Here is a 25,301-nt window from a genome sequence, read left to right as displayed (position 1 = left end):
GCGGACGCCACTTGAGCCGCAAAAGTCCCGCGTATTCAGCTAAATAGCACTGATTGTGCTTTGAGTATTGGACCCAAAGTAGATCAGACGATGGGGCCAGGTGAGATATATGCAAGAGTACTGGGGGAACTTGAAGTCCTGGCAGCTCCACTGGTGACCTTTTCAGTGCTTCTGTAGAGTCGGGAGTAGTCCCAGAGGACTGGAGAGAGGTGGATGTGGTTCCTGTTCATAAAAGTGGAACTAAGGAGGAGGCTGAGAACTGCAGGCCAGTGAGTCTGACCTCTGTGGTGAGCAAACTAATGGAATCCCTTGGGCTCCATTAAACAGGGAAAATCCTCTTTTGAGGACCTCTGTGCCGCAACGGATAAAACTTGCGGGATGATCTCCAAAATTTATGCTTTATTAGCTCATACTGATGAGAGCCCATTCCCGCATGTGGGCCAGTGGGAGCGTGATTTGGGACTGACGCTCACAAAAACGGACTGGTCACACATCTACCAACAGGCACGCCGATGTTCCGTGTCGGCACTCTATCAGGAAAATTGTTACAAAATGATAACTCGCTGGTACCTAACACCTCAACTTTTGCAGCGCAGATATCCACATCTGGACCCACACTGTTGGAGGGGTTGCGGACAGCTTGGCACCTTTTTTCATATTTGGTGGCAGTGCACAAAAGTGCAGGACTTGTAGGCTGCAGTGGCGAAATGGATGGAGAACCTATTGGGAGTTTCAGGGGTACACGAGGCTAGTTTTATGCTTCTTCATCATCCACCCTTACATATCAGACAAACTCAAATATTATTTTGCCATCAAGTCTTTATTGCAACCAGATTGGTCATTGCCCGCTCTTGGAAACTTGCGGATGTACCCTCACTACGGCTGGTACAGCATAAGGTCCACTACTCCTGCCAGATGGCTGCGATCACGGCGGAACTTCACGCGGACACCTCCAAATTTCAAGCAGTATGGTCCCTTTATTTGCAATGGGAGAAACAACAAACATTGTCAAAGACTGGCTAAGATTCTAAGCCTTGTCGATTATGCTTAGTTGGTAACACTTATTTCTTGTTCTCTTAAGATGATTTCTCACATTTTACTGTGCCAATGTTCCTGGATTTCGAACTCTATATCATTGAGCACATGGTAGTTGGGAGGGAGGGGAGGGATAATGGGGTGGGGGGTACACGATGCAGATTTTTCCTTATTGTTTCTGATGTGTTGACTTGTTGTGCTTTGCTGCGTTGTATACTCTGTTGTGTATTTCATAACCTAATAAAAATTGTCAGTAAAAAAAAAACAAAACTAATGGAATCCCTGATAAAACAGAGGATGGTGCAAGATCTGAGGTAAATCTTGTCAGATGAATCTGATCGATTTCTTTGATTGGGTTACCGAAGGTTTGGATGAAGGAAGAGCGCCAGACATAGTGCACTTGGATTTCAGCGAGTCCTTTGACATGGTTATGCACAGAAGACATAAATAATTTGTGAACCCTTGGTATGGGTCCTAAAATGACCCTGGCTGAGTGGGAAGTGACAAAGGGTAATGGTAAATGGAGTTTACTCTCAGGAGGTGTGTGGAGGCGGGGGGCGTTACTAGTGCTGAGCCTCAGGGATCTGTCCTGGAACCAGTTCTTTTCAACATTTTCATGAGCAAAATAGCGGAAGGATTTTAGGGAAAGGTTTGTATTTTTACCAAAGATAAAATCTGTAAAAAGGTGGACAGCCAGGAAGGTGTGAAAACATGAGGCAGTATCTAGCAAAGCTTGAGGAATGGCAGCTAAGATTTAATGCTAAAAAATAAAATACAGAGTAATGCATTTCGGATGCAACAGCACAAGGGAAAGGTGCAGTATTGGAACAGAAAGGAAGAGCGGGATCCGGGAGTGGTTGTATCTGATGATCTTAGGGTGGCCAAACAGGTGGATAAAAAGACAGTAAAAGTTAGAAAGATGTTTGGCTGCATAGGGAGAGGAATGGTGAGCAGAAAAAGGGAGGTGATATTGCCCCTGTATAGGTCCCTGGTGAGACCTCACTGGGAATACTGTGTACAATTCTGGAGACCGCACCTTCAAAAGGATATAAACAGGATGGAGTTGCTCCAGAGGGGGCTACTAAAATGAGGATAGACTTAAATATCTAAACACGTAGACCCTAGTGGAAAGGGAAGATATGATAGAGACATTCAAATATCTCAAAGGTTTCCATGCACAGGAGGTGAGCCTTTTTCATAAGAACATAAGCACATAAGAAATTGCCATGCTGGGTCAGACCAAGGGTCCATCAAGCCAGGCATTTTGTTTCCAACAAAGGCCAAAACCAGGCCACAAGAACCTGGAAAGGAAGCTCTAGAACGAGGGGTCCTGAGATGAGGCTAAAAGAAGGTAGACTCAGGAGTAATCTTAGGAAATATTTCTTTGAAAGGAGGGTGGTGGATGCATGGAACAGCTCCCAGTGGAGGTGGTAGAGGCAAAAACGATATCAGAATTAAAGAAAGAATGGGATAAATGCAGGGGATCTCGGAGGGAGTGATATGGAATTGTGAGTGCTAGATAAATTTGAGGGATGGGTACACTAAATGGGTCATACGGTCTTTTTCTGCCATCATGTTACCATGCGGCCCATCTAGTCTGACCAGTTTCCTCCCTGGTGCAATGCCATAGACCCCAGCTGATCTCTGGCTTTCCCCTCATTTGCTCGCTGTGTTTCTCTCTGGCTTTCTTGAATTACATTACCATTTCTGCGTCCACTAGCTTCAGTGGGAGGCCACACCATTCCCTGACGGTGCTCTTCAGTCTGCCCCTTGGAGCCTCATACTGTGATCTTTTAGATCATTTTCTCCTCTGAAAAAAGTTTGCTTCTCGTGCATTATTTATACCTTTCAGGTATTTAATTGCCTGTCATATCCCCTATATATCCTCTCCTTTAGCAGATACATGTTTAGGTCCTTAAATCTCCTCTGATAGGGTGTTTTGTGCACTATTTCGTTAGCCCTTCTCTGGACCACCTTCACCCTTTCTGTATCCTTTCAGAGGCAGAGCCCGCAGCATTGGGCACAATATTCTAGATGAGGTCTCACCAGCAACACATACAGACATGCTTTTTTCACCTTTTTTTTCTGCTGGTTATGCTCCGGTATTCCTCTAGCTTGGACAACTGATTTATCACACTCTTTCACTACCTTGAGGTCAGCAGATATGATCACCCAAGGTTTCTCTGCAGGTTAGCGCTTATCACTATCTTACCCCTATTGGGTATGGCTTCCGTGAATTTCTGCAGGCCAAATGTATCTTATTTATCACAGTTGTATTCCGCGTTTTCAGGATTAGCTTAAAGCGGTTGATGCATGATCCTGTACTTTCTTTGCACTGGATCTTAACTGTCAAGCACTCGGCCATGCCTTGAGCTTTCATACGTTCCTTCTCATTCTCTCTACTCTTTCAGGGGTGTCCATGCTGATCCTGGTCTTAGTGTCACCAGCCAAAAGGCAATCTTGTCCTTTTAACTCTTCCACAACATTGCTCACAAAGATGTTGAACAAAACCGGTCCACCTCCTCCCTGTTACCACTCTTCTGAAGAGGGACAACGTCCATCATTCTTCATGCCGTCTCTAAAGATCCATGCGAGCAGATCCACCGGTGGACCAGCCAGAACGTCAATAAGGTCCTTTAATATCCCACCCTGCCCCACAGTTTCATTTTCAGATTTTCTAGTTCCAGTCACTTCGTAAACCATGTGGCGTCTACACCATGGCCACACACACTCCTTCCAACTATCTGTGGTACCTCCCCAACCCCTTCTTCAGTGAACATCAAATAAAAGCATCTGTTCAGCGTTTCTATTCCTTCCTTGTCATCTGCCATACATTCCTCTCTTTTCTCCTCTGTCTTCTTGCTTCACCTCTGCACGACATCCTTTCGGCATCACACCTAAAACAAGTCTACTCGCTTTATCTTTTCTTCCACGCACATCTTTGCCATCCCGACCACCTTCCTGCTTCTTTCAGCTTTTCCAGATATTCTTTCCTGTCCTCTTTCTGAGATCCCTGGTACCTTTTCAGTGCAAATCTCTTTGCCCTGGCGGTTTCAGACACCTCCTTTGAGAACGGTACTGATCCCCTTTTCCTCTTGCTTCTAGGCATGTCCCTAACATAAAGTTTTCTAGCCCGCTTTAACTTAGCTTTAATTTAGCCTACGGTGCTTCTACTCCACAAAGATTTTCACACTTTCCCAGCTCTTCCTTAAAATATTCTCTCATTTTAACAAAATCAGTACTCAAAATCCAGGAATTCACAGAGAGAGTGGTGGATGCCTGGAATGCCCTCCCAGAAGAGATGGTGAAGACAAGAGCGGTCATTGAATTCAAAAGGGCGTGGGATAAACACACAGGATCCCTGGTGGCTTGATAATAAAAATGAAGAAAAGGGGTAACCTATATTAACTTTAGGTGTAACATTTCTGTATGGGAGTTACCTTTTTGGAGCAGCAGTTACTTCCCTTAACATAAGCTGTGGGGGTAAGCTGCACAGAGCGACAGTTACTACCCTTAACAGAAGGCATGGGGGTAACCTGCACAGAGCAGCAGTTACTGCCCTTAACAGAAGGCATGGGGATAACTTGCACGGAGCGGCAGTTACTACCCTTAACAGAAGGCATGGGGGTAACCTGCACAGAGCAGCAGTTACTGCCCTTAACAGAAGGCATGGGGATAACTTGCACGGAGCGGCAGTTACTACCCTTAACAGAAGATACAGGGGTAACCTGCACGGAGCGGCAGTTACCACCTTTAATAGAAGGCATGGGGGGTAACCTGCACAGAGCGGCAGTTACTACCCTTAATAGAAGGCAAGGGGGTAACCTGCATGGAGCAGCAGTTACTACCCTTAACAGAAGGCATGGGGGTAACCTGCATGGAGTGGCAGTTACTACCCTTCAGAATACATGGGGGTAACCTGCGTGGAGCAGCAGTTAGTATGAGAAGAAACTTGCTGGGCAGACTGAATGGTTCTTTTGGTCTCTATCTGCCGTCATTTCTATGTGACTATGTATGACCCTGACTTTTGCCTGATGCCTCTCTGTTTTGACTCCTACATGAAAGCAGTCTGTCTTCTGATCACTGTTGCTGGACTTTAGAAAGACTTATTTTCCAGTGGCAAACCCAGAGATGCTAGGAGGTGTTATCTTAAATTATAGCTGAAGACTGATCAGTCAATAATTCTTTTAGATTTTTTTGACATTCTAGTGTAAGATGTGAAAGCTTCATGCTACCTTCAAAGGGATTCTGGATCTTGTCAGATTATTCCAGAAGCTCAAGACGCAATCTGAGAGATGCTAGTCAGGTTTGAGATGATGAGTTAAGACAGTGTCATGACTTTGACACTGCTGCATTTGATTTTCTTGAACATGGAAATATTTCACAGCTTCTGCTTGCTAGTTTAAGTTTTGTTCAAAACACCCACACCTTCTCATTCAGCAATAAAATATGAAAAAAAAAACCATTCATCACTACTCCTAATTAGCAGTATTACTAGAAGCAAATGCTAATCACATCCACAAACAATATCACAACTGTTTGTGTTCACTGTGGTGCCCAGTGTGACTCTGTGATACGCACACTTGCCGGCTGCTTCTCAGATACTGTGGATCACAGCTCCGTCGTGTCCCAACCTTCTTCCCAGGGCTGGGAGTGGAATTAAAGTGGATGCACTCTCCATTCCATTGGGCAGTCCAGTCTCTTTATTTTACTGTACTTTAATCTGATTTACAGCCTGCTTAAATTTGAAACAGCATCACTCACATAATCTAATTAGCTCCCTCCTCCCAGTTCTCTACCCGTATCACTATCTATCTTTCCCTCTCACATCCTTTCTCCATCAACTGTCAGTTCTCACCCCATCTCCTCTCCATCTTCCTCTCTGCCCCATCTCGCCTAGCACCTTTCTCTTTTCTCCATCTCCACCTCCAAATGCCTCATTCCTGTTTCCTTCCCAGCTCTCCCCTTCAGGAGCCTCTCACTATCTCATTCTCCTCCTTTTCCAGGTACCTATCACCTTCCCATTCTCCTTTCCTTCCAGATACCTCTCACCTTCCCATTCTCTTACCCCTCCAGGTACCTCTCACCTTCCAATTCTCCTCTTCCAGGTATCTCTCACCTTCCCATTCTCTTACCCCTCCAGGTACCTCTCACCTTCCCATTCTTTTACCAATCCAGGTACCTCTCACCTTCCCATTCTCCTCTTCCAGGTATCTCTCACCTTCCCATTCTCCTCCTCTTCCAGGTACCTCTCACCTTCCCATTCTTTTACCAATCCAGGTACCTCTCACCTTCCCATTCTCCTCTTCCAGGTATCTCTCACCTTCCCATTCTCCTCCTCTTCCAGGTATCTCTCACCTTCCAATTCTCCTCTTCTTCCAGGTATCTCTCACCTTCCCAATCTCTTACCCTTCCAGGTGCCTCTCACCTTCCCATTCTCTTCCTCTTCCAAGTACCTCTCACTGTCTCTATCTTGTCCCCCCTTTCAGATTCCTCTCCCTTTCCAGGTTCCAGACGTACCTTTGAGTTTCTTTTTCTTCCCCCCACCTCTGAAGTCAGAGCAACAGCAGCATATGGACCAGCAGTCAGAAGTACACCTGTTCTATGATGTCATGTATTTCCTTTCCAAGCAGGAAATACACACTGGAGGAGGAAGAGAAGCAGCAGCAGCCAGGGACCAAGAGAACTTTGTCACTGTGTCCCCATGCTGCCAGCCTGAGGTCCATGGGAACCAGCACTTGAACCTCTTGTTGCCCCTGGCCTCTGTACCTCAGCCCTAAAGCATCAGCAAAATATCATCAACCAGATGGCCCTTTCAACAGACTGGAGGGGGAAAGTAAAGCACAACTCCCCTAAAGCTATGCCTAAAATGAACAAAATCAAAGAAATGGGGTGGGTTTAAAGAAAGGCACTGCCCATCCGATAACTTACACTAAGTATTGCTGGGACAGAAATATAGTGTGGGATAGTTCCTTACACAAACAAGACTGAATCAACCTGTCTAGCTTTACTTGATTCGGGAGGAAATATCACAATCCTCAAAACAAGAATCTCTGTACTAAATATCATTATTTCAACATTTATCTAGCACCATAAATCAGATTGCTTTGCGACAGATATTACTTACTAACACTTTACAAATAGCATAAAATTCATTGACATGTATACATCGTTCCCTAGGTAAACGGATTCTTTCTGGTTATAGACAATTTACTAATTTACATGTGTTATAACCATAGACCTAAGCAAACTGCGAGAAATACTCTCGCACCCTCCTCGCTATCTGTCCACCAGTGCGCAGAAGCCACTGATGGCAGAAAAGGACCAAATGGTCCATCAAATCTGCCCAGTAAGCTTATGGGTAATATCTGCTGCGTCATGCAGGTTACTCCCATGCTTATCAGTTTCCCAGACTGTAAATGTCAGGGCCCTCGTTGGTTGCTGTTTGAATCCAATTGCCCATTATGCGTTGCTGTTGAAGTAGAGAGCAATGTTGGAGTTGCATCAGGCTTATTGGTTAAGGATAGTAACCGCCGCATGAGCAAGTTACCCCCATACTTGTTTCCCTAGACCATAAAAGGCGGGACCATCATTGGTTCTGTACAAATCCAATTCCCCTTTCCCCCTGCCCTTGAAGCAAAGAACCATGATGGAGTTGCATCAAAAGTAGGAAGGCTTATTGGTTAAGGATAGTAACCATCGCACCATCAAGTTACCCCCATGCACTCTTTTCTTCATTTTCATCCTCTAACCTTTAGGGATCCACAGTGTTTATCCCTTGCCCCTTTGAATTCTTTCACTGTTTTCATCTTCATCACCTCCTCTGGAAGGGCCTTCCAGGCATCCACCACCCTCTTCAAAAAGAAATATTTCCTAACTTTGGTTCTGAGTCGTCCTCCCTGGAGTTTCATTTCGTGACCCCTAGTTCTACTGACTTCTTTCCATTGGAAAATGTTTGTCGATTGTGCTTCATTAAAACCTTTCAGGTTTCTGAAGGTCTGTATCCTATCTCCCCTGCACCTCCTCTCTTCCAGGGTATCTGAAGCTCTGTATCCTATCTCCCCCGCGCCTCCTCTCTTCCAGGGTATCTGAAGCTCTGTATCCTATCTCCCCCGCGCCTCCTCTCTTCCAGGGTATCTGAAGGTCTGTGTCCTATCTCCCCCGCGCCTCCTCTCTTCCAGGGTATCTGAAGGTCTGTATCCCATCTCCCCCGCGCCTCCTCTCTTCCAGGGTATCTGAAGGTCTGTATCCTATCTCCCCTGCACCTCCTCTCTTCCAGGGTATCTGAAGGTCTGTATCCTATCTCCCCCGCACCTCCTCTCTTCCAGGGTATCTGAAGCTCTGTATCCTATCTCCCCCGCGCCTCCTCTCTTCCAGGGTATCTGAAGCTCTGTATCCTATCTCCCCCGCGCCTCCTCTCCTCCAGGGTATCTGAAGGTCTGTATCCTATCTCCCCCGCGCCTCCTCTCTTCCAGGGTATCTGAAGCTCTGTATCCTATCTCCCCCTGCACCTCCTCTCTTCCAGGGTATCTGAAGCTCTGTATCCTATCCCCCCCTGCACCTCCTCTCTTCCAGGGTATCTGAAGGTCTGTATCCTATCTCCCCCGCGCCTCCTCTCTTCCAGGGTATCTGAAGGTCTGTATCCTATCTCCCCCGCGCCTCCTCTCTTCCAGGATATCTGAAGCTCTGTATCCTATCTCCCCCGCGCCTCCTCTCTTCCAGGGTATCTGAAGGTCTGTGTCCTATCTCCCCCGCGCCTCCTCTCTTCCAGGGTATCTGAAGGTCTGTATCCCATCTCCCCCGCGCCTCCTCTCTTCCAGGGTATCTGAAGGTCTGTATCCTATCTCCCCTGCACCTCCTCTCTTCCAGGGTATCTGAAGGTCTGTATCCTATCTCCCCCGCACCTCCTCTCTTCCAGGGTATCTGAAGCTCTGTATCCTATCTCCCCCACGCCTCCTCTCTTCCAGGGTGTACATATTTAGATCCTTCAACCTCTCCGTTTTCTGATACTGACACCACACCATTTTTGGTAGCCCTTCTTTGAACCGCCTCCATCCTGTCTCTTCTTTTTGAGATATGATTTCCAAAACTGAACACAATGCTCCAGGTGAGGCCTCACCAAGGTCCTGTACAAGGGCATTATCACCTCCTTTTTCTTACTGGTTATTCCTCTCTCTGTGCAGCCCAGCATTCTTCTGGCTTTAGCTATCGCCTTGCACATTGCTTCGCTGCCTTCTGATCATCAGACACTATCACCCCCAAAGTCCCTCTCCCAGTGCGTGTGCATTAGTCTTTCACCCTGAATCACATACAGCTCTTTTGGATTACCACATCCCAGATGCAGGACTCTGCACTTCTTGGCATTGAATCCCAGCTGCCAAATCTTCAGCCACACTTCAAGCTTTCGTAAATCACTTTTCACTCTCTCTACTCCTTCTGGCATACTGGATACTCTATTGCAGATCTTAGTATCATCTGCAAATAGTCAAACTTTACCTTCTATCCCTTCCACAATGTTGCTCACATAGAAACATAGAAATGATGGCTGAAAAGAACCAAATGGTCCATTCAGTCTGCCAGTAAGCTTATGGTAGTATCTCCCATGCCGTGCAGGACACACCCATGCTTATCAATTTCCTAAGCCATAAAAGTCAGGGCCCTTGTTGGTTACTGTCTGAATCCAATTCCCTGTTACCCCTTGCCCTTGAAGCAGAGAGCAATGATGGAGTTGCATTAACAGTATATAGGCTTATTGATTAAGGGTAGTAACCACTGCAACAGCAAGTTACCACTAGGCATGCTTTCTTCATTTTCATCCTCTAGTTATTTAGGGATCTACAATATTTATCCCATGCCCTTTGAAATCTTTTACTGTTTTCATCTTTCACCACCTCCTCTGGAAGGGCATTCCAGTTTTCCAACACCCTGTCCATGAAGAAATATTTCTTGATGTTGGTTCTGAGTCGTCCCCACTGGAGTTTCATTTTGTGACCCCTAGTTCTACTGTTTGCTTTCCAAGGGAAAAAGTTCAAAGTTCATGCATCATTAAAACCTTTCAGGTATCTGAAGGTCTGTATCCTATCTCCCCTGCACCTCCTTTTTTCCAGGGTGTACATATTTAGGTCCTTCAACCTCTCCTCATAGGTCTTACAATACTGACCCCACACCATTTTGGTCACCCTTCTCTGGCCACTTCCATCCTGTCTCTATCCTTTTTGAGATATGAGCTCCAGAACAGAATATAGTACTCCAGGCGAGGCCTCAGCAAGGACCCGTACAAAGGCATCATCACCTCCATTTTCTTACTGGTTATTCCTCTCTCCTTGCAGCCCAGCATTCTTCTGGCTTTAGCTATCCCCTTGTCACACTGCTTTGCTGCCGTCAGATTGCCAGACACTGTCACCCCAAGATCTTTCTCTTGGTCCGTGCACATCAGTCTTTCACCCCCATCATATACGGCTCTTTTGGATTACCACACCCCAGATGCATGACTCTGCACTTCTTGGCATTGAATCTCAGCTGCCATATCTTCAACTACGCTTTCAGCTTTCTAAAATCCCTTTTCATTCCCTCTACTTCTTCAGGCATGTCCACTCTATTGCAGATCTTAGTATCATCCGCAAATAGACAAACTTTACCTTCTATCCCTTCAGTAATGTTGCTCATAAAAATATTGAACAGAACAGGTCCCAAAACCGATCCCTGTGGCACTCCACTTAACACCGCTCTTTCTTCAGAGTAGGTTCCATTTAACATTACACGCTGCCCGTTATTAGTCAACCAGTTTGTAATCCACGCCACCATCTTGGCACTCACTCCCAAACTTATTATTTTATTTACAAGCCTCCTATGTGGGACCATATGAAAAGCTTTGCTGCAATCATGTTTAATCTGTAAATCACTCAAAATAAAGACCCAAAGATTTCGCAAGTTTAAGAAACACAAATATATATAAGACTTGCTAATTGGAATATCTCTGTTAAAGAATTAGTCAACCTTCCTACAATACCAAAAGAAATTGGTTATCATGTTGTAGCATGTAGCCCCTTCTTCAAGAAGAAGGGACTACATGCCCCGAAACCTCGCAATGTCGGACAGCGAAAACCATCACTGAAAGTGGATTTAAAGATAAGTGCTAGAAGTACCTCATTCAAGGATTTATTTTTCCTGGACTAAATCGCACAATATTCGGTCACCTAATGATTTACAAAGCCCTTGAACCATAAGGGCTTATAAGCACGATAACCAATTTCTTTTGGTATCGTATGAAGGTTGACTAATTCTTTAACATGTTACTGATGCAATTAATAGCAGTGGCTATTCCCTAAGTAAACTTGATTAATAGCCGTTAATGGACTTCTCCTCCAAGAACTTATCCAAACCTTTTTTGAACCCAGCTACACTAACTACACTAACCACATCCTCTGGCAACAAATTCCAGAACTTTATTGTGTATTGAGTGAAAAAGAATTTTCTCTGATTAGTCTTAAATGTGCTACTTGCTAACTTCATGGAATGCCCCCTAGTCCTTCTATTATTTGAAAGTGTAAATAACCAAGTCACATCTACTCGTTCAAGACCTCTCATGATCTTAAAGACCTCTATCATATCCCCCCTCAGCCGTCTCTTCTCCAAGCTGAACAGCCCTAACCTCTTCAGCCTTTCTTCATAGAGGAGCTGTTCATTTTGGTTGCCCTTCTCTGTACCTTCTCCATCGCAACCAGAATTGTACACAGTATTTAAGGTGCAGTCTCACCATGGAGCGATATAGAGACATTATGACAATTTCCGTTCTATTAACCATTCCCTTCCTAATAATTCCTAACATACTGTTTGCTTTTTTGACTGCTGCAGCACACTGAGCCGACGATTTTAAAGTAGTATCCACTATGATGCCTAGATCTTTTTCCTGGGTGGTAGCTCCTAATATGGAACCTAACATCGTGTAACTAAAGCAAGAGTTATTTTTCCCTATATGCATCACCTTGCACTTGTCCACATTAAATTTCATCTGCCATTTGGATGCCCAATCTTCCAGTCTTGCAAGGTCCTCCTGTAATGTATCACAGTCTGCTTGTGATTTAACTACTCTGAATAATTTTGTATCATCCGCAAATTTGATAACCTCCCTCGTCGTATTCCTTTCCAGATCATTTATAAATATATTGAAAAGCACTGGTCCAAGTACAGATCCCTGAGGCACTCCACTGTTTACCCTTTTCCACTGAGAAAATTGACCATTTAATCCTACTCTCTGTTTCCTATCTTCCTATCTTCCTCTAAACTATAAAGTTATGAAATCTTACTCTAAACTATAAAGTTATGAAATCTTCCCATTGCTGTGCCCTCTGTATTTGTTGTAACAACATTAGTGCACTCCAGCCTGTAATTTAGCAGCCTTCACATCCCTCCCAGAAGACACTGGGCTTCAAGCTTCATGCTTTGCATTGTGGCTTTCAGCCCCTGGAGACTGTGAGATCAATATTCAGTGAATCAAAAGTTATCCGCATAAAGTTAACCAGATCTGTGTTCTACTTAATATACCCGGATAACTTTAAGACAGGATTTATCCAGCTCACACTGATATCAGCACTAACTGGATAACATGAAACCATGCCCTGATAATGCCCCTCGTGCCACCTCTTCCTGACCAAGTAAATTGGGTGAACTGAGTTACTAAGACAAAATTTGGCTGGGAGTGGGGGAGGGGATATTCAAATCTTGGATTTTGTTGTCTGGCTAACTCCAAAAGTCACCCTGATAAGGCCTTTGAATGTGGACCTCTGGATGTCTGATCAACAGAGACTTCCAGCCAGCTTTCAGTGCCTGCTGCCTCTCAGAAGCCTTCTAGACAGGGTATGGGTTGCTCTGTTGGCGCTGTCCTCTCCAGGACGGTTACAGGAACTCTCTGTGTAGACTGGATTAGATCTAAAGAGTAGAACTCCCTCAAGCCATTCCCAAGCTTTTATTGAAGAGTTAAATGAATCTTTGCATCTATTTATAAATGCAACAATTGCGGCTGGGTAGCCAGAGCATGGTCTCTATTTACCCATAAATTCAGTAGAAATGTCAATATAAGTCTCATTTTATCTCAAACGATACTTTACAAAGGCAATTTTCAAAGTGATCAAGCTGGCTAACCTCACAAAGTAGTTACCTATATCTCTTAGTTTCACTAGAAAGCTCTATTTAGTCAGATTTGAAACAGGGGTGAAGAATTCCCCCTTGGAAATTCTCTACAGGTGCAGGGTGCAAAGGTCTCTGCTTATTTTGTCACTGTGTGGCTTAGGAAACATTTCTCACACCTCCCCACCCCCAAGTCTGTAGCAGTTTGACTGGAGTTCACCGAAACTCATCCCCTTTCATGCACATCTCAGGTGCCTGTTCTTCATGTGTACCCACCTTAGGCTTCCAGGATGTTATGTGTGCAGATTAACCGAAAGAAAGCAGGGAGAAGCACTGAGGACAGGGAGCTCACTCTCTGGCTGGACCCTGCAGATTCTGATCTTGCATCGCTCTTCTTTCTTGTAGGCTCACTGAATCTTCTTGTGCGGGTCACAAACACTGGTGGCATGGATACCCAAGTCTGGACACTGAGTGGTAACAGAGGCAACGTGTGGCAGCAAGCAAACGTCCCCATTAATCCAGCCGGGTCCTTCCAGGTGAGCTCCTCTTACGCCATGGAGTCTGTGCACTAGAAACTGTGGAGATCCAGAAAAAGTACAAGAACATAGAGAAGGCAATGCACAATAAAGCTCTGGAATTTGTTGCCAGAGGAGGCGGTTAGTGCAGTTAGTGTAGCTGTGTTTAAAAAAGGATTGGATAAGTTCTTGGAGGAGAAGTCCATTACCTGCTATTAATCAAGTTTACTTAGGGAATAGCCACTGCTATTAATTGCCTCAGTAGCTTGGGATCTTCTTAGTGTTTGGGTAATTGCCAGGTTCTTGTGACCTGGTTTGGCCTCTGTTGGAACAGGATGCTGGGCTTGATGGACCCTTGCTCTGACCCAGCATGGCATGTGCTTATGTTCTTAACACATTGCTGCCTAAGGCAAGCCATGAGGGGGAAGAGGAGAAAGTGACTGATGCTATTCTGTAAAGAGGTAGCAGAAATAAATAAGAGCACAGATATTAGTATTCAGAAAATAGTTACAAGCCACAAGCAGAGGAGGATGGGCAGAGGGGAGGCAGGAAAGACAGTTAGATGAGCAAAGGCCCCCAGAAGAGGAGAATATTCCTGAGTCTGTAAAAGGAGGGAACAGAAACTTCCCAAGGGGGAGGAGGAATAGGGGTGAATGAGGAGATGCACGTACAGACGGCAGAAATCTTAAACAAGTTCTGCTGCTCAGAATCTAGGGGAGAAGGGGCTGGTGGGGTAGCTAACCCAGGATACAGGGGGTAGAGGCTTGTGACGTGATCACAAAGCCATGTACAGAAGAGGAAGTCATTAAAGTATTTACAGAAATGCAGAAAGCAGATCAGGCCTTGGGACCTGCAGGAGTACACACGATACCGAAAGAGCTGAAGGAAATGCTGACCGGAGCCATCCCAGCTCTGGAGACAGGGGCGGTTCCAAGAGACCGGGAGAGAGCAGATGTACTCCCGCGCCACAAAAGTGTGATCAGGTGCTGACAGCCATCACTCGAGCTTCAGGAATGGGAAAAAAAAATGTAGTGCACCTGCCAGGAGTCCCGACAGCGCAGTTCCACAAAGGAAAGATTGTGTCAAACAAATCTGACTGTGCTACTTAATGAAGTGACAGACGTGGTAGATCAGGGAGGTGCAGTGGATGTGGCCTGTTCCACCTAGAAAGCTGGAAAGCTGTGGAGTGGCAGTGGCAGTGGAGTCCACGCCGGTGAAGGTAACGTGGCTAATGGGCTAGTCCAGGACCCGCTCTTTTCAATATCTTCATTGGCAACACTGCAGAGCAGTAAGAGACAGTAGACACCCTGGAAGGGATGTAAACAATTAAAGGGGGGGCTAGGGAAAAAGGAGAGAGTGCTTTGAAAACTGTGCCCCGGTGCAGAAAAGGTGTAAAATTGTGCATTAAGCACTCATCGATCAGGAGGAAACAGCTGGAGCCCGAGAGTAATCATTTCAGACAGCCTGAAGGTTGCCAGTCAGTGACATGCAGCAGCAGAGAAAGCTGAGAATATGCCCGAGCACGCAAGGAGAGGTTACACTAGTGAGCCCGAGCCTTGAGTGCTGCTCACAGCTCTGGAAGTTGCAGCTTTTTCAAAACTCTACAAGGACGCCAGCGGCTCACAGAGGGATCAGCAAAGCGGTAGAAGACATGAAGCATAAACCTTGTACAGAGAGGTTTAAGGAAGTCACAAGAGCGAAAGAAGAGTCAGGGAGACAGGATGATGACTTTCAGACATTCAGCAAATAAAGCACCAGAAGGTGCAATTTTGCACAGGAAAAAGAAATTCAGAGAGCAAGGGAGGCCCAGGTGTGGAATATGTTGTAAGCCCATTTGGGAGGCAGAACTGATGGGGGAAGGGGGTGGTCGAGAGGCTGATGTGCCCCAGTGATGAGCAAGAGGTCTGGGCGGCTGCCGCTGGGAAGGAACGTGAGAAGGCAGTGACCATAGTCCCAGCGATGCTTGGATACCTAGGAGGAAGTATAGCCAGCAGAAGGAAGGAAGTGATGATAACTCTGTGCAGCTCATTAGTGAGACCTCATCTACAAGCAGAAGGAGGTGGTCCGGAGGAGAGAAGGGCCTGCGCCAAAAGAGTGGAGGACCTGAATGTCTGCACTCTAGAGTAATATGCAAGAAGAAAACAGCTCTCAGGGGAAAAGAAATTTGAGAATAAGAATCATCTGAAGCTTCAAGGGGCAGACACGGGCATAACCTTAGAAAATACTGCTTCACGGAAAAAATGGTGGCTGAGTGCAAGGAGCTCCCAGTGCAGGTGGGCCCACCATAAGAGGGTCAGAATGGAAGAGAGCACAGAGGAATCTTAGCTGCAAAGACGTGAAGGGAAAACCAGCGATCAGGTGTAATTTTGGCTATGTTTCAGGGAGAAAGCTGGGGGAGGGGTAGATGGGTCTTACTGTCCTGAAGTGCTGTCAGATTCTCTCTCAGACTGAGAGGATGACAGATATGTGGAGCAGCCAACCTGCAGAGGTCATGGAAAGCAATACTGTATGTTCCAGAATTTAAACTTGCTTGGGCCAGGCACAAGGAGTGGGCAGCGGTTAAATAAAAGAAATGGGAGAGAGGGATCTGAGCATTAGTTTAGCTCTGAAAATGTATCCGTGCACATACTTGGATCAAAAAGCGGGAATGAAAACAACTGACTTGGATAAGAAGTGATCTCCTGCAGGCAGTCAAGCTTGTGTAGCTGACAGCTGGGAGATATTTATTTATTTATTTAACATATTTCTATACCGGTCTTCATGAAGTGATTCATATCAGGCCGGTTTACATGGAACTTAGGGGAGTAGCTAGTAAACCAAACAAGAGAGCCGAAGCAAAGTTACATATAACAAGGAGATAGAACTTGGGGGCTAGAGTAGCCAGGAAGTAGAAAGACAACAATTAACAATTAACTAGAAGTAAAATACATATGAATAGTAATGGGACTAGTGCGAACGTCCCATCAGTTGGATTGAGTCTGGGTAGATCACTTTAGAAATTAGGGGAAGGCTTGGAGGAAAAGCCAAGTCTTAAGTTTTCGTCTGAAGGTAAGAAGGCAGGTTTCCAGTCTAAGGTCAGTCGGCAATTTGTTCCAGAGAATTGGGCCCGCTGTGGAGAATGATCGCTCTTTGGTGGAAGTTCGGCGGGCGGATTTATTTGGTGGGACTAGTAGAGTTTCTTTATATGCTTCTCTGATGGGTCTTGCGGATGAGTAGAGTTTGAAAGGGATGTGAAGGTCTAGTGTCAGTTGATTGTGGATGGTTTTGTGGATTATAGTGAGTGCTTTATGTAGGATTCTGTATTTTATTGGCAACCAGTGCAGGTTGCCAGATATCCTGAGCTAGAGCAGTATAGGCAGGGGCGACCGGATGGACTGATTGGACCATATAGTCCTTATTTACTAACATGTACAACGTTACTGTTTGACCCCGTTAGGAACACCAAGGCAATAAGAGAGATGTGTAATTCCATGAGAGAGGTACGGTGTACATCCCAAGACCACCAGGGCAATAAGAGAGATGTGTAATTCCATGACAGAGATACGGTGTACATCCCAGGACCACCAGGGCAATAAGAGAGATGTGTAATTCCACGAGAGGTACGGTGTACATCCCAGGACCACCAGGGCAATAAGAGAGATGTGTAATTCCACGAGAGGTACGGTGTACATCCCAGGACCACCAGGGCAATAAGAGAGATGTGTAATTCCACGAGAGGTATGGTGTACATCCCAGGACCACCAGGGCAATAAGAGAAATGTGTAATTCCACGAGAGGTACCGTGTACATCCCAGGACCACCAGGAAAATAAGAGAGATGTGTAATTCCATGAGAGAGGTATGGTGTACATCCCAGGACCACCAGGGCAATAAGAGAGATGTGTAATTCCACGAGAGGTACGGTGTACATCCCAGGACCACCAGGGCAATAAGAGAGATGTGTAATTCCACGAGAGGTACGGTGTACATCCCAGGACCACCAGGGCAATAAGAGAAATGTGTAATTCCACGAGAGGTACCGTGTACATCCCAGGACCACCAGGGAAATAAGAGAGATGTGTAATTCCATGAGAGAGGTACGGTGTACATCCCAGGACCACCAGGGCAATAAGAGAGATGTGTAATTCCACGAGAGGTACGGTGTACATCCCAGGACCACCAGGGCGATAAGAGAGATGTGTAATTCCACGAGAGGTACGGTGTACATCCCAGGACCACCAGGGCGATAAGAGAGATGTGTAATTCCACGAGAGGTACGGTGTACATCCCAGGACCACCAGGGCAATAAGAGAGATGTGTAATTCCATGAGAGAGGTACGGTGTACATCCCAGGACCACCAGGGCGATAAGAGAGATGTGTAATTCCACGAGAGGTACGATGTACATCCCAGGACCACCAGGGCAATAAGAGAGATGTGTAATTCCATGAGAGAGGTACGGTGTACATCCCAGGACCACCAGGGCAATAAGAGAGATGTGTAATTCCATGAGAGAGGTACGGTGTACATCCCAGGACCACCAGGGCAATAAGAGAGATGTGTAATTCCATGAGAGAGGTACGGTGTACATCCCAGGACCACCAGGGCAATAAGAGAGATGTGTAATTCCACGAGAGGTACGGTGTACATCCCAGGACCACCAGGGCGATAAGAGAGATGTGTAATTCCACGAGAGGTACGATGTACATCCCAGGACCACCAGGGCGATAAGAGAGATGTGTAATTCCATGAGAGAGGTACCGTGTACATCCCAGGACCACCAGGGCGATAAGAGAGATGTGTAATTCCATGAGAGAGGTACGGTGTACATCCCAGGACCACCAGGGCAATAAGAGAGATGTGTAATTCCATGAGAGAGGTACGGTGTACATCCCAGGACCACCAGGGCGATAAGAGAGATGTGTAATTCCATGAGAGAGGTACGGTGTACATCCCAGGACCACCAGGGCAATAAGAGAGATGTGTAATTCCATGAGAGAGGTACCGTGTACATCCCAGGACCACCAGGGCGATAAGAGAGATGTGTAATTCCATGAGAGAGGTACGGTGTACATCCCAGGACCACCAGGGCGATAAGAGAGATGTGTAATTCCATGAGAGAGGTACGGTGTACATCCCAGGACCACCAGGGCAATAAGAGAGATGTGTAATTCCATGAGAGAGGTACCGTGTACATCCCAGGACCACCAGGGCGATAAGAGAGATGTGTAATTCCATGAGAGAGGTACGGTGTACATCCCAGGACCACCAGGGCAATAAGAGAGATGTGTAATTCCATGAGAGAGGTACCGTGTACATCCCAGGACCACCAGGGCAATAAGAGAGATGTGTAATTCCATGAGAGAGGTACGGTGTACATCCCAGGACCACCAGGGCAATAAGAGAGATGTGTAATTCCATGAGAGAGGTACGGTGTACATCCCAGGACCACCAGGGCAATAAGAGAGATGTGTAATTCCATGAGAGAGGGTACCGTGTACATCCCAGGACCACCAGGGCGATAAGAGAGATGTGTAATTCCATGAGAGAGGTACGGTGTACATCCCAGGACCACCAGGGCAATAAGAGAGATGTGTAATTCCACGAGAGAGGTACCGTGTACATCCCAGGACCACCAGGGCAATAAGAGAGATGTGTAATTCCATGAGAGAGGTACCGTGTACATCCCAGGACCACCAGGGCAATAAGAGAGATGTGTAATTCCATGAGAGAGGTACGGTGTACATCCCAGGACCACCAGGGCAATAAGAGAGATGTGTAATTCCCTGGTCCTATATTGCTGGCACTGAGTGTGTAAGTTTTAGGGCCTTAAAAAGGAGCAGGGCCAGGGCTGGGGACAGGGCGGTGTGAGGCACTCTGGTTTGTAGGGCTGGACCCTAACTGAGGTGAAATCCGAGCACCGGTGAATGTAAAATTAAACCGGGGGGCACACGCAGCCCCTGGGATCCCCCCCTTCAGTCAGGCCAAAGGCTAAAATAATTTATGAAGCCGAGAGCTCCTCTGATCCCTCCCCCCCCCCCCTTGCCTGCCCAAAGTTTTTAAAGTAAATGAGCCCATCAGAGAGCGCCTCCCCGATCCCCCCCCTCCACCCCCCCCCCCACCCCTTCATGCCCCAGAAGCCCGCAGGGCACACACGGTCTTAACGCCCCTCCCGGCTCAGCGTCTGCCATCGCACCTTCGCCCGGGCCAGAGGGAGGGTCCCTGTGCGCTGTTGGCCCCACAGTTTTATGTTGCTGTGGGAGAGAGGGGGCTTAGCCACCTAACCCGTTAAAGTACTTTCAGTACACTCGGTCATGACCCACTTCTCTAAAAATTATTTTGTCTAATGATATATTGTAACCGAACCTTTGACGGCACCTGTTAGAATGTACTATGTACACTTTTACCTACATTAAATATGTGCCTACATGTAAACCTGTTAGAATGTACTATAGTACACTTTTACCTACATTAAATATGTGCCTACATGTAACCCGTTGCGATGGTATATAACTTAGAAAAGATTTTAAATAAATAAATAACACTGATTTCCAGCACTAAACAGATAACGTTTAGGGGCCTTAAATTTTAATTTGAATCTCCTATATTCGGCCTGATTTTTATCCACTTGGAACAATTTTATTAAATAAGGCAGAATAGAAATGTTCTCATTAATGCATTAAATTAGGCACCAAGCACTTTTTTTTTATGAATGGGGACAGAAACAGAACTGGATGGGTCTATCAGGTGGCCGCCCTGCTTGTGTGGTGTCAAAAGTTCACATCGAATATCATCTTTGGATAATTCTTATGCTGGGTCAGTACAGAGCTTTGAAACTCCGAAAACTGTACTGTCCTCTGTGTTCGATGTCTAGCTTGAACCCCTAGACCAGGGGACGGGAACCTTTTTGGCTGAGAGAGCCATGAACGCCACATATTTTAAAATGTAATTCCGTGAGAGCCATACTAACTACAACCCCCCACCCTCCTGACCACCCCAAGACCTACCAAATTATTTTACTACAACCCCTACTCACCTGACGCCCCCCAAGACCTGCCAAAAGTCCCTGGTGGTCCAGCGGGGGTCCAGGGCTCGCAGACAAATGTTTAATAAAAAAGTAAAAATCTAACAAAAACCCCCACCCTCCTGACGCCCCCCAAGACCTCCAAAATTAATTTATTACAACTCCCCACCCTCCTGACCCCCCCCCCCCCCAAGATCTGCCAAAAGTCCCTGGTGGTCCAGCGGGGGTCCAAGAGCGGTCCGGGTGCGATCTCCTGGACTTGGGCTGTCAGCTGCCAGAAGTCAAAATGGCGTTGACGGCCCTTTGCCCTTACTATGTCACAGGGGCTACCGCCGCCATTGGTCGACCCCAGTGACATAGTGAGGGCAAAGGGCCGTCGGCGCCATTTTGACTACTGGCAGCTGACAGCCCAAGTCCAGGAGATCGCTCCCGGACCCCCGCTAGACCACCAGGGACTTCTGGCAGGTCTTGGGTGGGTCAGGAGGGTGGGGGGTTGTAGTAAATTAATTTTGGAGGTCTTGGGGAACGTCAGGAGGGTGGGGGGGTTTGTTAGATTTTTACTTTTTTATTAAAGATTTGTCTGCGAGCCAGATGCAGCCATCAAAAGAGCCACATCTGGCTCGCAAGCCATAGGTTCCCGACCCCTGCCCTAGATCGTCGTGCAGACATCAGATAAACTCAGTTCTTGGTTACTAAAAACATTTATTTGAAGGAAGAGCAGTTCAGCACTCTTCAGCAGATAAGAAGATCCCAAGAACAGCCGAACAAATTGATGAGACTGATACAGCTGTGATAGGTTTCTCTGAAAGTAGCTATGGGTTAATAGTACATAAAATGTGAAAAGGTGTCTCTCGGGGCCCGTAAGAGGATAAGAGCAAGCTGTTAGCCTGCCAAGAGCCTTCTTCCGACTGAAAGTCTCTGCAGGAAATAAACTGTCCCAGGCATTCCTTGGGTGAAGGGACCAATAGGAAGAGGAGAAAGAGAGCAAAGAGGAACAGACCCAATAGGAAATTCAGAAACACTCAAACAATAACCAATCAGGGCAGAGAACTTAAAGCCTGCAGAGAATCTAAGCTGTGCAATATCAGAAGAGTACACCAGGTGGCAGCATAATAGAGAAACACATGCATACACTGCGGAGGCAGAACAAAGAGCGTATCTAGAATATTCCATATGTTAACACGGCTCTTTTCAGTATTTAAGATTAATCAGTTTGTGCTGGAGAGGTTATAAGGTGTGTTGCTTACTATAAGTCAGAGACGAGCAGCCACAGGCATCAGCAAAGGCATCAGCTGTCGGATGTGTTTAGGTGTCAGGACTTGGGAGCTCTCGCTTCTGGTCCTGTGGCTGGGGTGTCATACAACTCAGGTCTAGAGGGAGAATTTGGACAAGTCCCGGGGCAGGACCTAGTGGGATTTGACACCCAGCTCCTTCTGGTGTATTGTGATACTAGAGTGCCAACTGCGAAAGAAAGATACAGGACTACCGATTCCCCATTGCCATGGGGCGGAAATGTAACTAGGACTGGCTGAAAATAGGTCTACTTCCCAGAGCAAGATTGTGTCACATCCTCGCGGCCATATTTTCAGAGACAGTGCCATCTAGCTCCTTCCACAAACACGTTTCATGTGCTAACTCTGGATTTATGAGACTAATAGGAGCAGGGAGAATGTGGCTTAAACCAAAGGAGCCCTGCTGAAAATTCATTTGAAGAAAAAAAAAAAAAGGAGTTTTGTTTGATTTATTTTCAAGCCTTCTGCGTTGTGCAATGGCCTCCTGAAAAGTCGCTGGCGGAATGTTGGGCATTTTGATGGACAGCTGCGGTGTCCAATAGGATTTTTCCAAGCTTGTCTGTGTTGGTAATGAGGGTAAGCTACCAAGTGACCTGCCTTCACAAACATGGAAACGCAGGGCTTCCGCACACATTCAGCCAGCCTCTTCCCTGCCCATGTTCTAAGTAAGCATTATCACACAGCAGGGCATTGTGTGGCGTGAGATATCCTTATACAGCAGCAGATGCTCTGTGAAGGCAAGTGTCTCTCAGGCACTCGAGAAGGGGCAATAACCCTGCCTACAGTGCTAGGCAGTGAATTACTGATCTAATGACCTATGGCTGTTAAAGCAACATTGTAAATTTATTTTATTTATTTGTTCTTAAAGTGCACTCTCAACATGGCCTTGGGCCAGTAACTTCATTTGCCATGCCTCCGTTTACCCAGCTGTAACGGGGTAATATAATTACTGCATGCCCTCTTTTCCCTTTTAAAACATGTTTCAAGTGTATTAATTTGCTGCCTAGGAAGCCAGATGAAGACAGATGTTATGTATTTAACTTGGTCCTGGAGGCACAGGGAGATAAAATGACTTACCTCAAGTTCACACAGAGTCAGTGACAGAGCCGGTATTAGAACTGAGGCACAGGGATGGACTAAAATACACGAATACAAATTCAATGCTAAAGTGCTATTTTCTTACGTCGCAGAACTCACTAAATCTGACCCCCACCCTATCACTGATGAAGAAGCCAAAAGTAAAAGTGAAGAACTCGCCTACTTCTTTCTCGACAAAATAGCAAATATCCTCCTCCGTTTCCCCACCACCCCCAGACCCGTGAACCCACTCCCAAAAATTGCCAACGCCATCCTTGATTCCCTCGATCTCACCTCATCTAAGGAAATCGAATCCATACTTTAAAAAAATCAAACCATCAACTCACCCCTCTGATACCATCCCCACCAAAGCACTGTTAACTATTCCAGATATCATTACCAAACCCTGAGCCGATATAATTAACTGCTCCCTCTCCCTTGGCAAAGTCCCTGACACACTAAAACACGCTGTGGTCAAACCCCTCCTCAAAAAACCCACCCTTGACCCTAACGATCCTTCCAACTACCGTCCTATCTCTAATCTTCCCTTTTTAGCTAAAATTATGGAAACATAGAAACATAGACATGACGGCAGAAGAAGACCAAACGGCCCATCCAGTCTGCCCAGCAACCTACGCACTTTATCCATTTTTTTTCCCTTTTTCTCTCTCCCACCTTTTACTATTGGCTTCCAGTACCCTCCAGCCCTAATTCCCCTCCACCCCAACACCAATTTAGAGAGCAGCGCCGTATCTGCATCCAAGTGACATCCAGATCAATTAGGGGTAGCAACCGCTGTAACAAGCAGGCCACACCCTTGCCCCATACTCTTACCCCTGTTTTTATTTTTTTGTTTTTTTTTTTTTATTTTTTTTATTTTTTTGGAAATAGCAGCCCACCTGGTCAAGATGGTGAGATGGACAGTGAAATGCTAAGAGAAATTAGGGAAGCTAACCAAATTGGTAGTGCAGTAATAATGGGAGACTTCAATTACCCCAATATAGACTGGGTAAATGTATCATCGGGTCACACTAGAGAGATAACGTTCCTGGATGGAATAAATGATAGCTTTATGGAGCAATTGGTTCAGGAACCGACGAGAGAGGGAGCAATTTTAGATCTAATTCTCAGTGGAGCACAGGACTTGGTGAGAGAGGTAACGGTGGTGGGGCCGCTTGGCAATAGTGATCATAATATGATCAAATTTGATTTAATGACTGGAAAAGGAACAGTGTGCAAATCCAAGGCTCTCGGGCTAAACTTTCAAAAGGGAAACTTTGATAAAATGAGAAAAATTGTTAGAAAAAAACTGAAAGGAGCAGCTACAAAAGTAAAAAATGTCCAAGAGGCGTGGTCATTGTTAAAAAATACCATTCTAGAAGCACAGTCCACATGTATTCCACACATTAAGAAAGGTGGAAAGAAGGCAAAACGATTACCGGCATGGTTAAAAGGGGAGGTGAAAGAAGCTATTTTAGCCAAAAGATCTTCATTCAAAAATTGGAAGAAGGATCCAACAGAAGAAAATAGGATAAAGCATAAACATTGGCAAGTTAAATATAAGACATTGATAAGACAGGCTAAGAGAGAATTTGAAAAGAAGTTGGCTGTAGAGGCAAAAACTCACAGTAAAAACTTTTTAAAATATATCCGAAGCAGAAAGCCTGTGAGGGAGTCAGTTGGACCGTTAGATGATCGAGGGGTTAAAGGGGCACTTAGAGAAGATAAGGCCATCGCGGAAAGATTAAATGATTTCTTTGCTTCGGTGTTTACTGAAGAGGATGTTGGGGAGGTACCCGTAATGGAGAAGGTTTTCATGGGTAATGATTCAGATGGACTGAATCAAATTACGGTGAACCTAGAAGATGTGCAGGCCTGATTGACAAACTGAAGAGTAGTAAATCACCTGGACCGGATGGTATACACCCCAGAGTTCTGAAGGAACTAAAAAATAAAATTTCAGACCTATTAGTAAAAATTTGTAACTTATCATTAAAATCATCCATTGTACCTGAAGACTGGAGGATAGCAAATGTAACCCCAATATTTAAAAAGGGCTCCAGGGGTGATCCGGGAAACTACAGACCGGTTAGCCTGACTTCAGTGCCAGGAAAAATAGTGGAAAGTGTTCTAAACATCAAAATCACAGAACATATAGAAAGACATGGTTTAATGGAACAAAGTCAGCATGGCTTTACCCAGGGCAAGTCTTGCCTCACAAATCTGCTTCACGTTTTTGAAGGAGTTAATAAACA

The 25,301-nt window shown here is 45.8% G+C and overlaps 1 protein-coding gene across 5 annotated transcripts in view; it reads left to right on the top strand.

Annotated features, from left to right (window-relative positions):
* The window catches only part of MDGA1 (MAM domain containing glycosylphosphatidylinositol anchor 1), a 506,987-nt gene that overhangs the window by 468,472 nt on the left and 13,214 nt on the right, over window positions 1–25,301 (top strand). For all 5 annotated transcript variants that reach the window (XM_029592906.1, XM_029592908.1, XM_029592909.1 and 2 more), the window contains one exon: window positions 13,567–13,697. In XM_029592906.1, coding sequence (XP_029448766.1) covers window positions 13,567–13,697 — 131 coding nt within the window. The remainder of the gene's footprint in view (window positions 1–13,566; window positions 13,698–25,301) is intronic.

This window comes from Rhinatrema bivittatum, chromosome 3 (assembly GCF_901001135.1).
Source record: "Rhinatrema bivittatum chromosome 3, aRhiBiv1.1, whole genome shotgun sequence".
Classification (NCBI taxonomy): domain Eukaryota; kingdom Metazoa; phylum Chordata; class Amphibia; order Gymnophiona; family Rhinatrematidae; genus Rhinatrema; species Rhinatrema bivittatum.
Note: the sequence above shows the minus strand (reverse complement) of the source record. Positions and strands in the feature narration are given on the sequence as shown.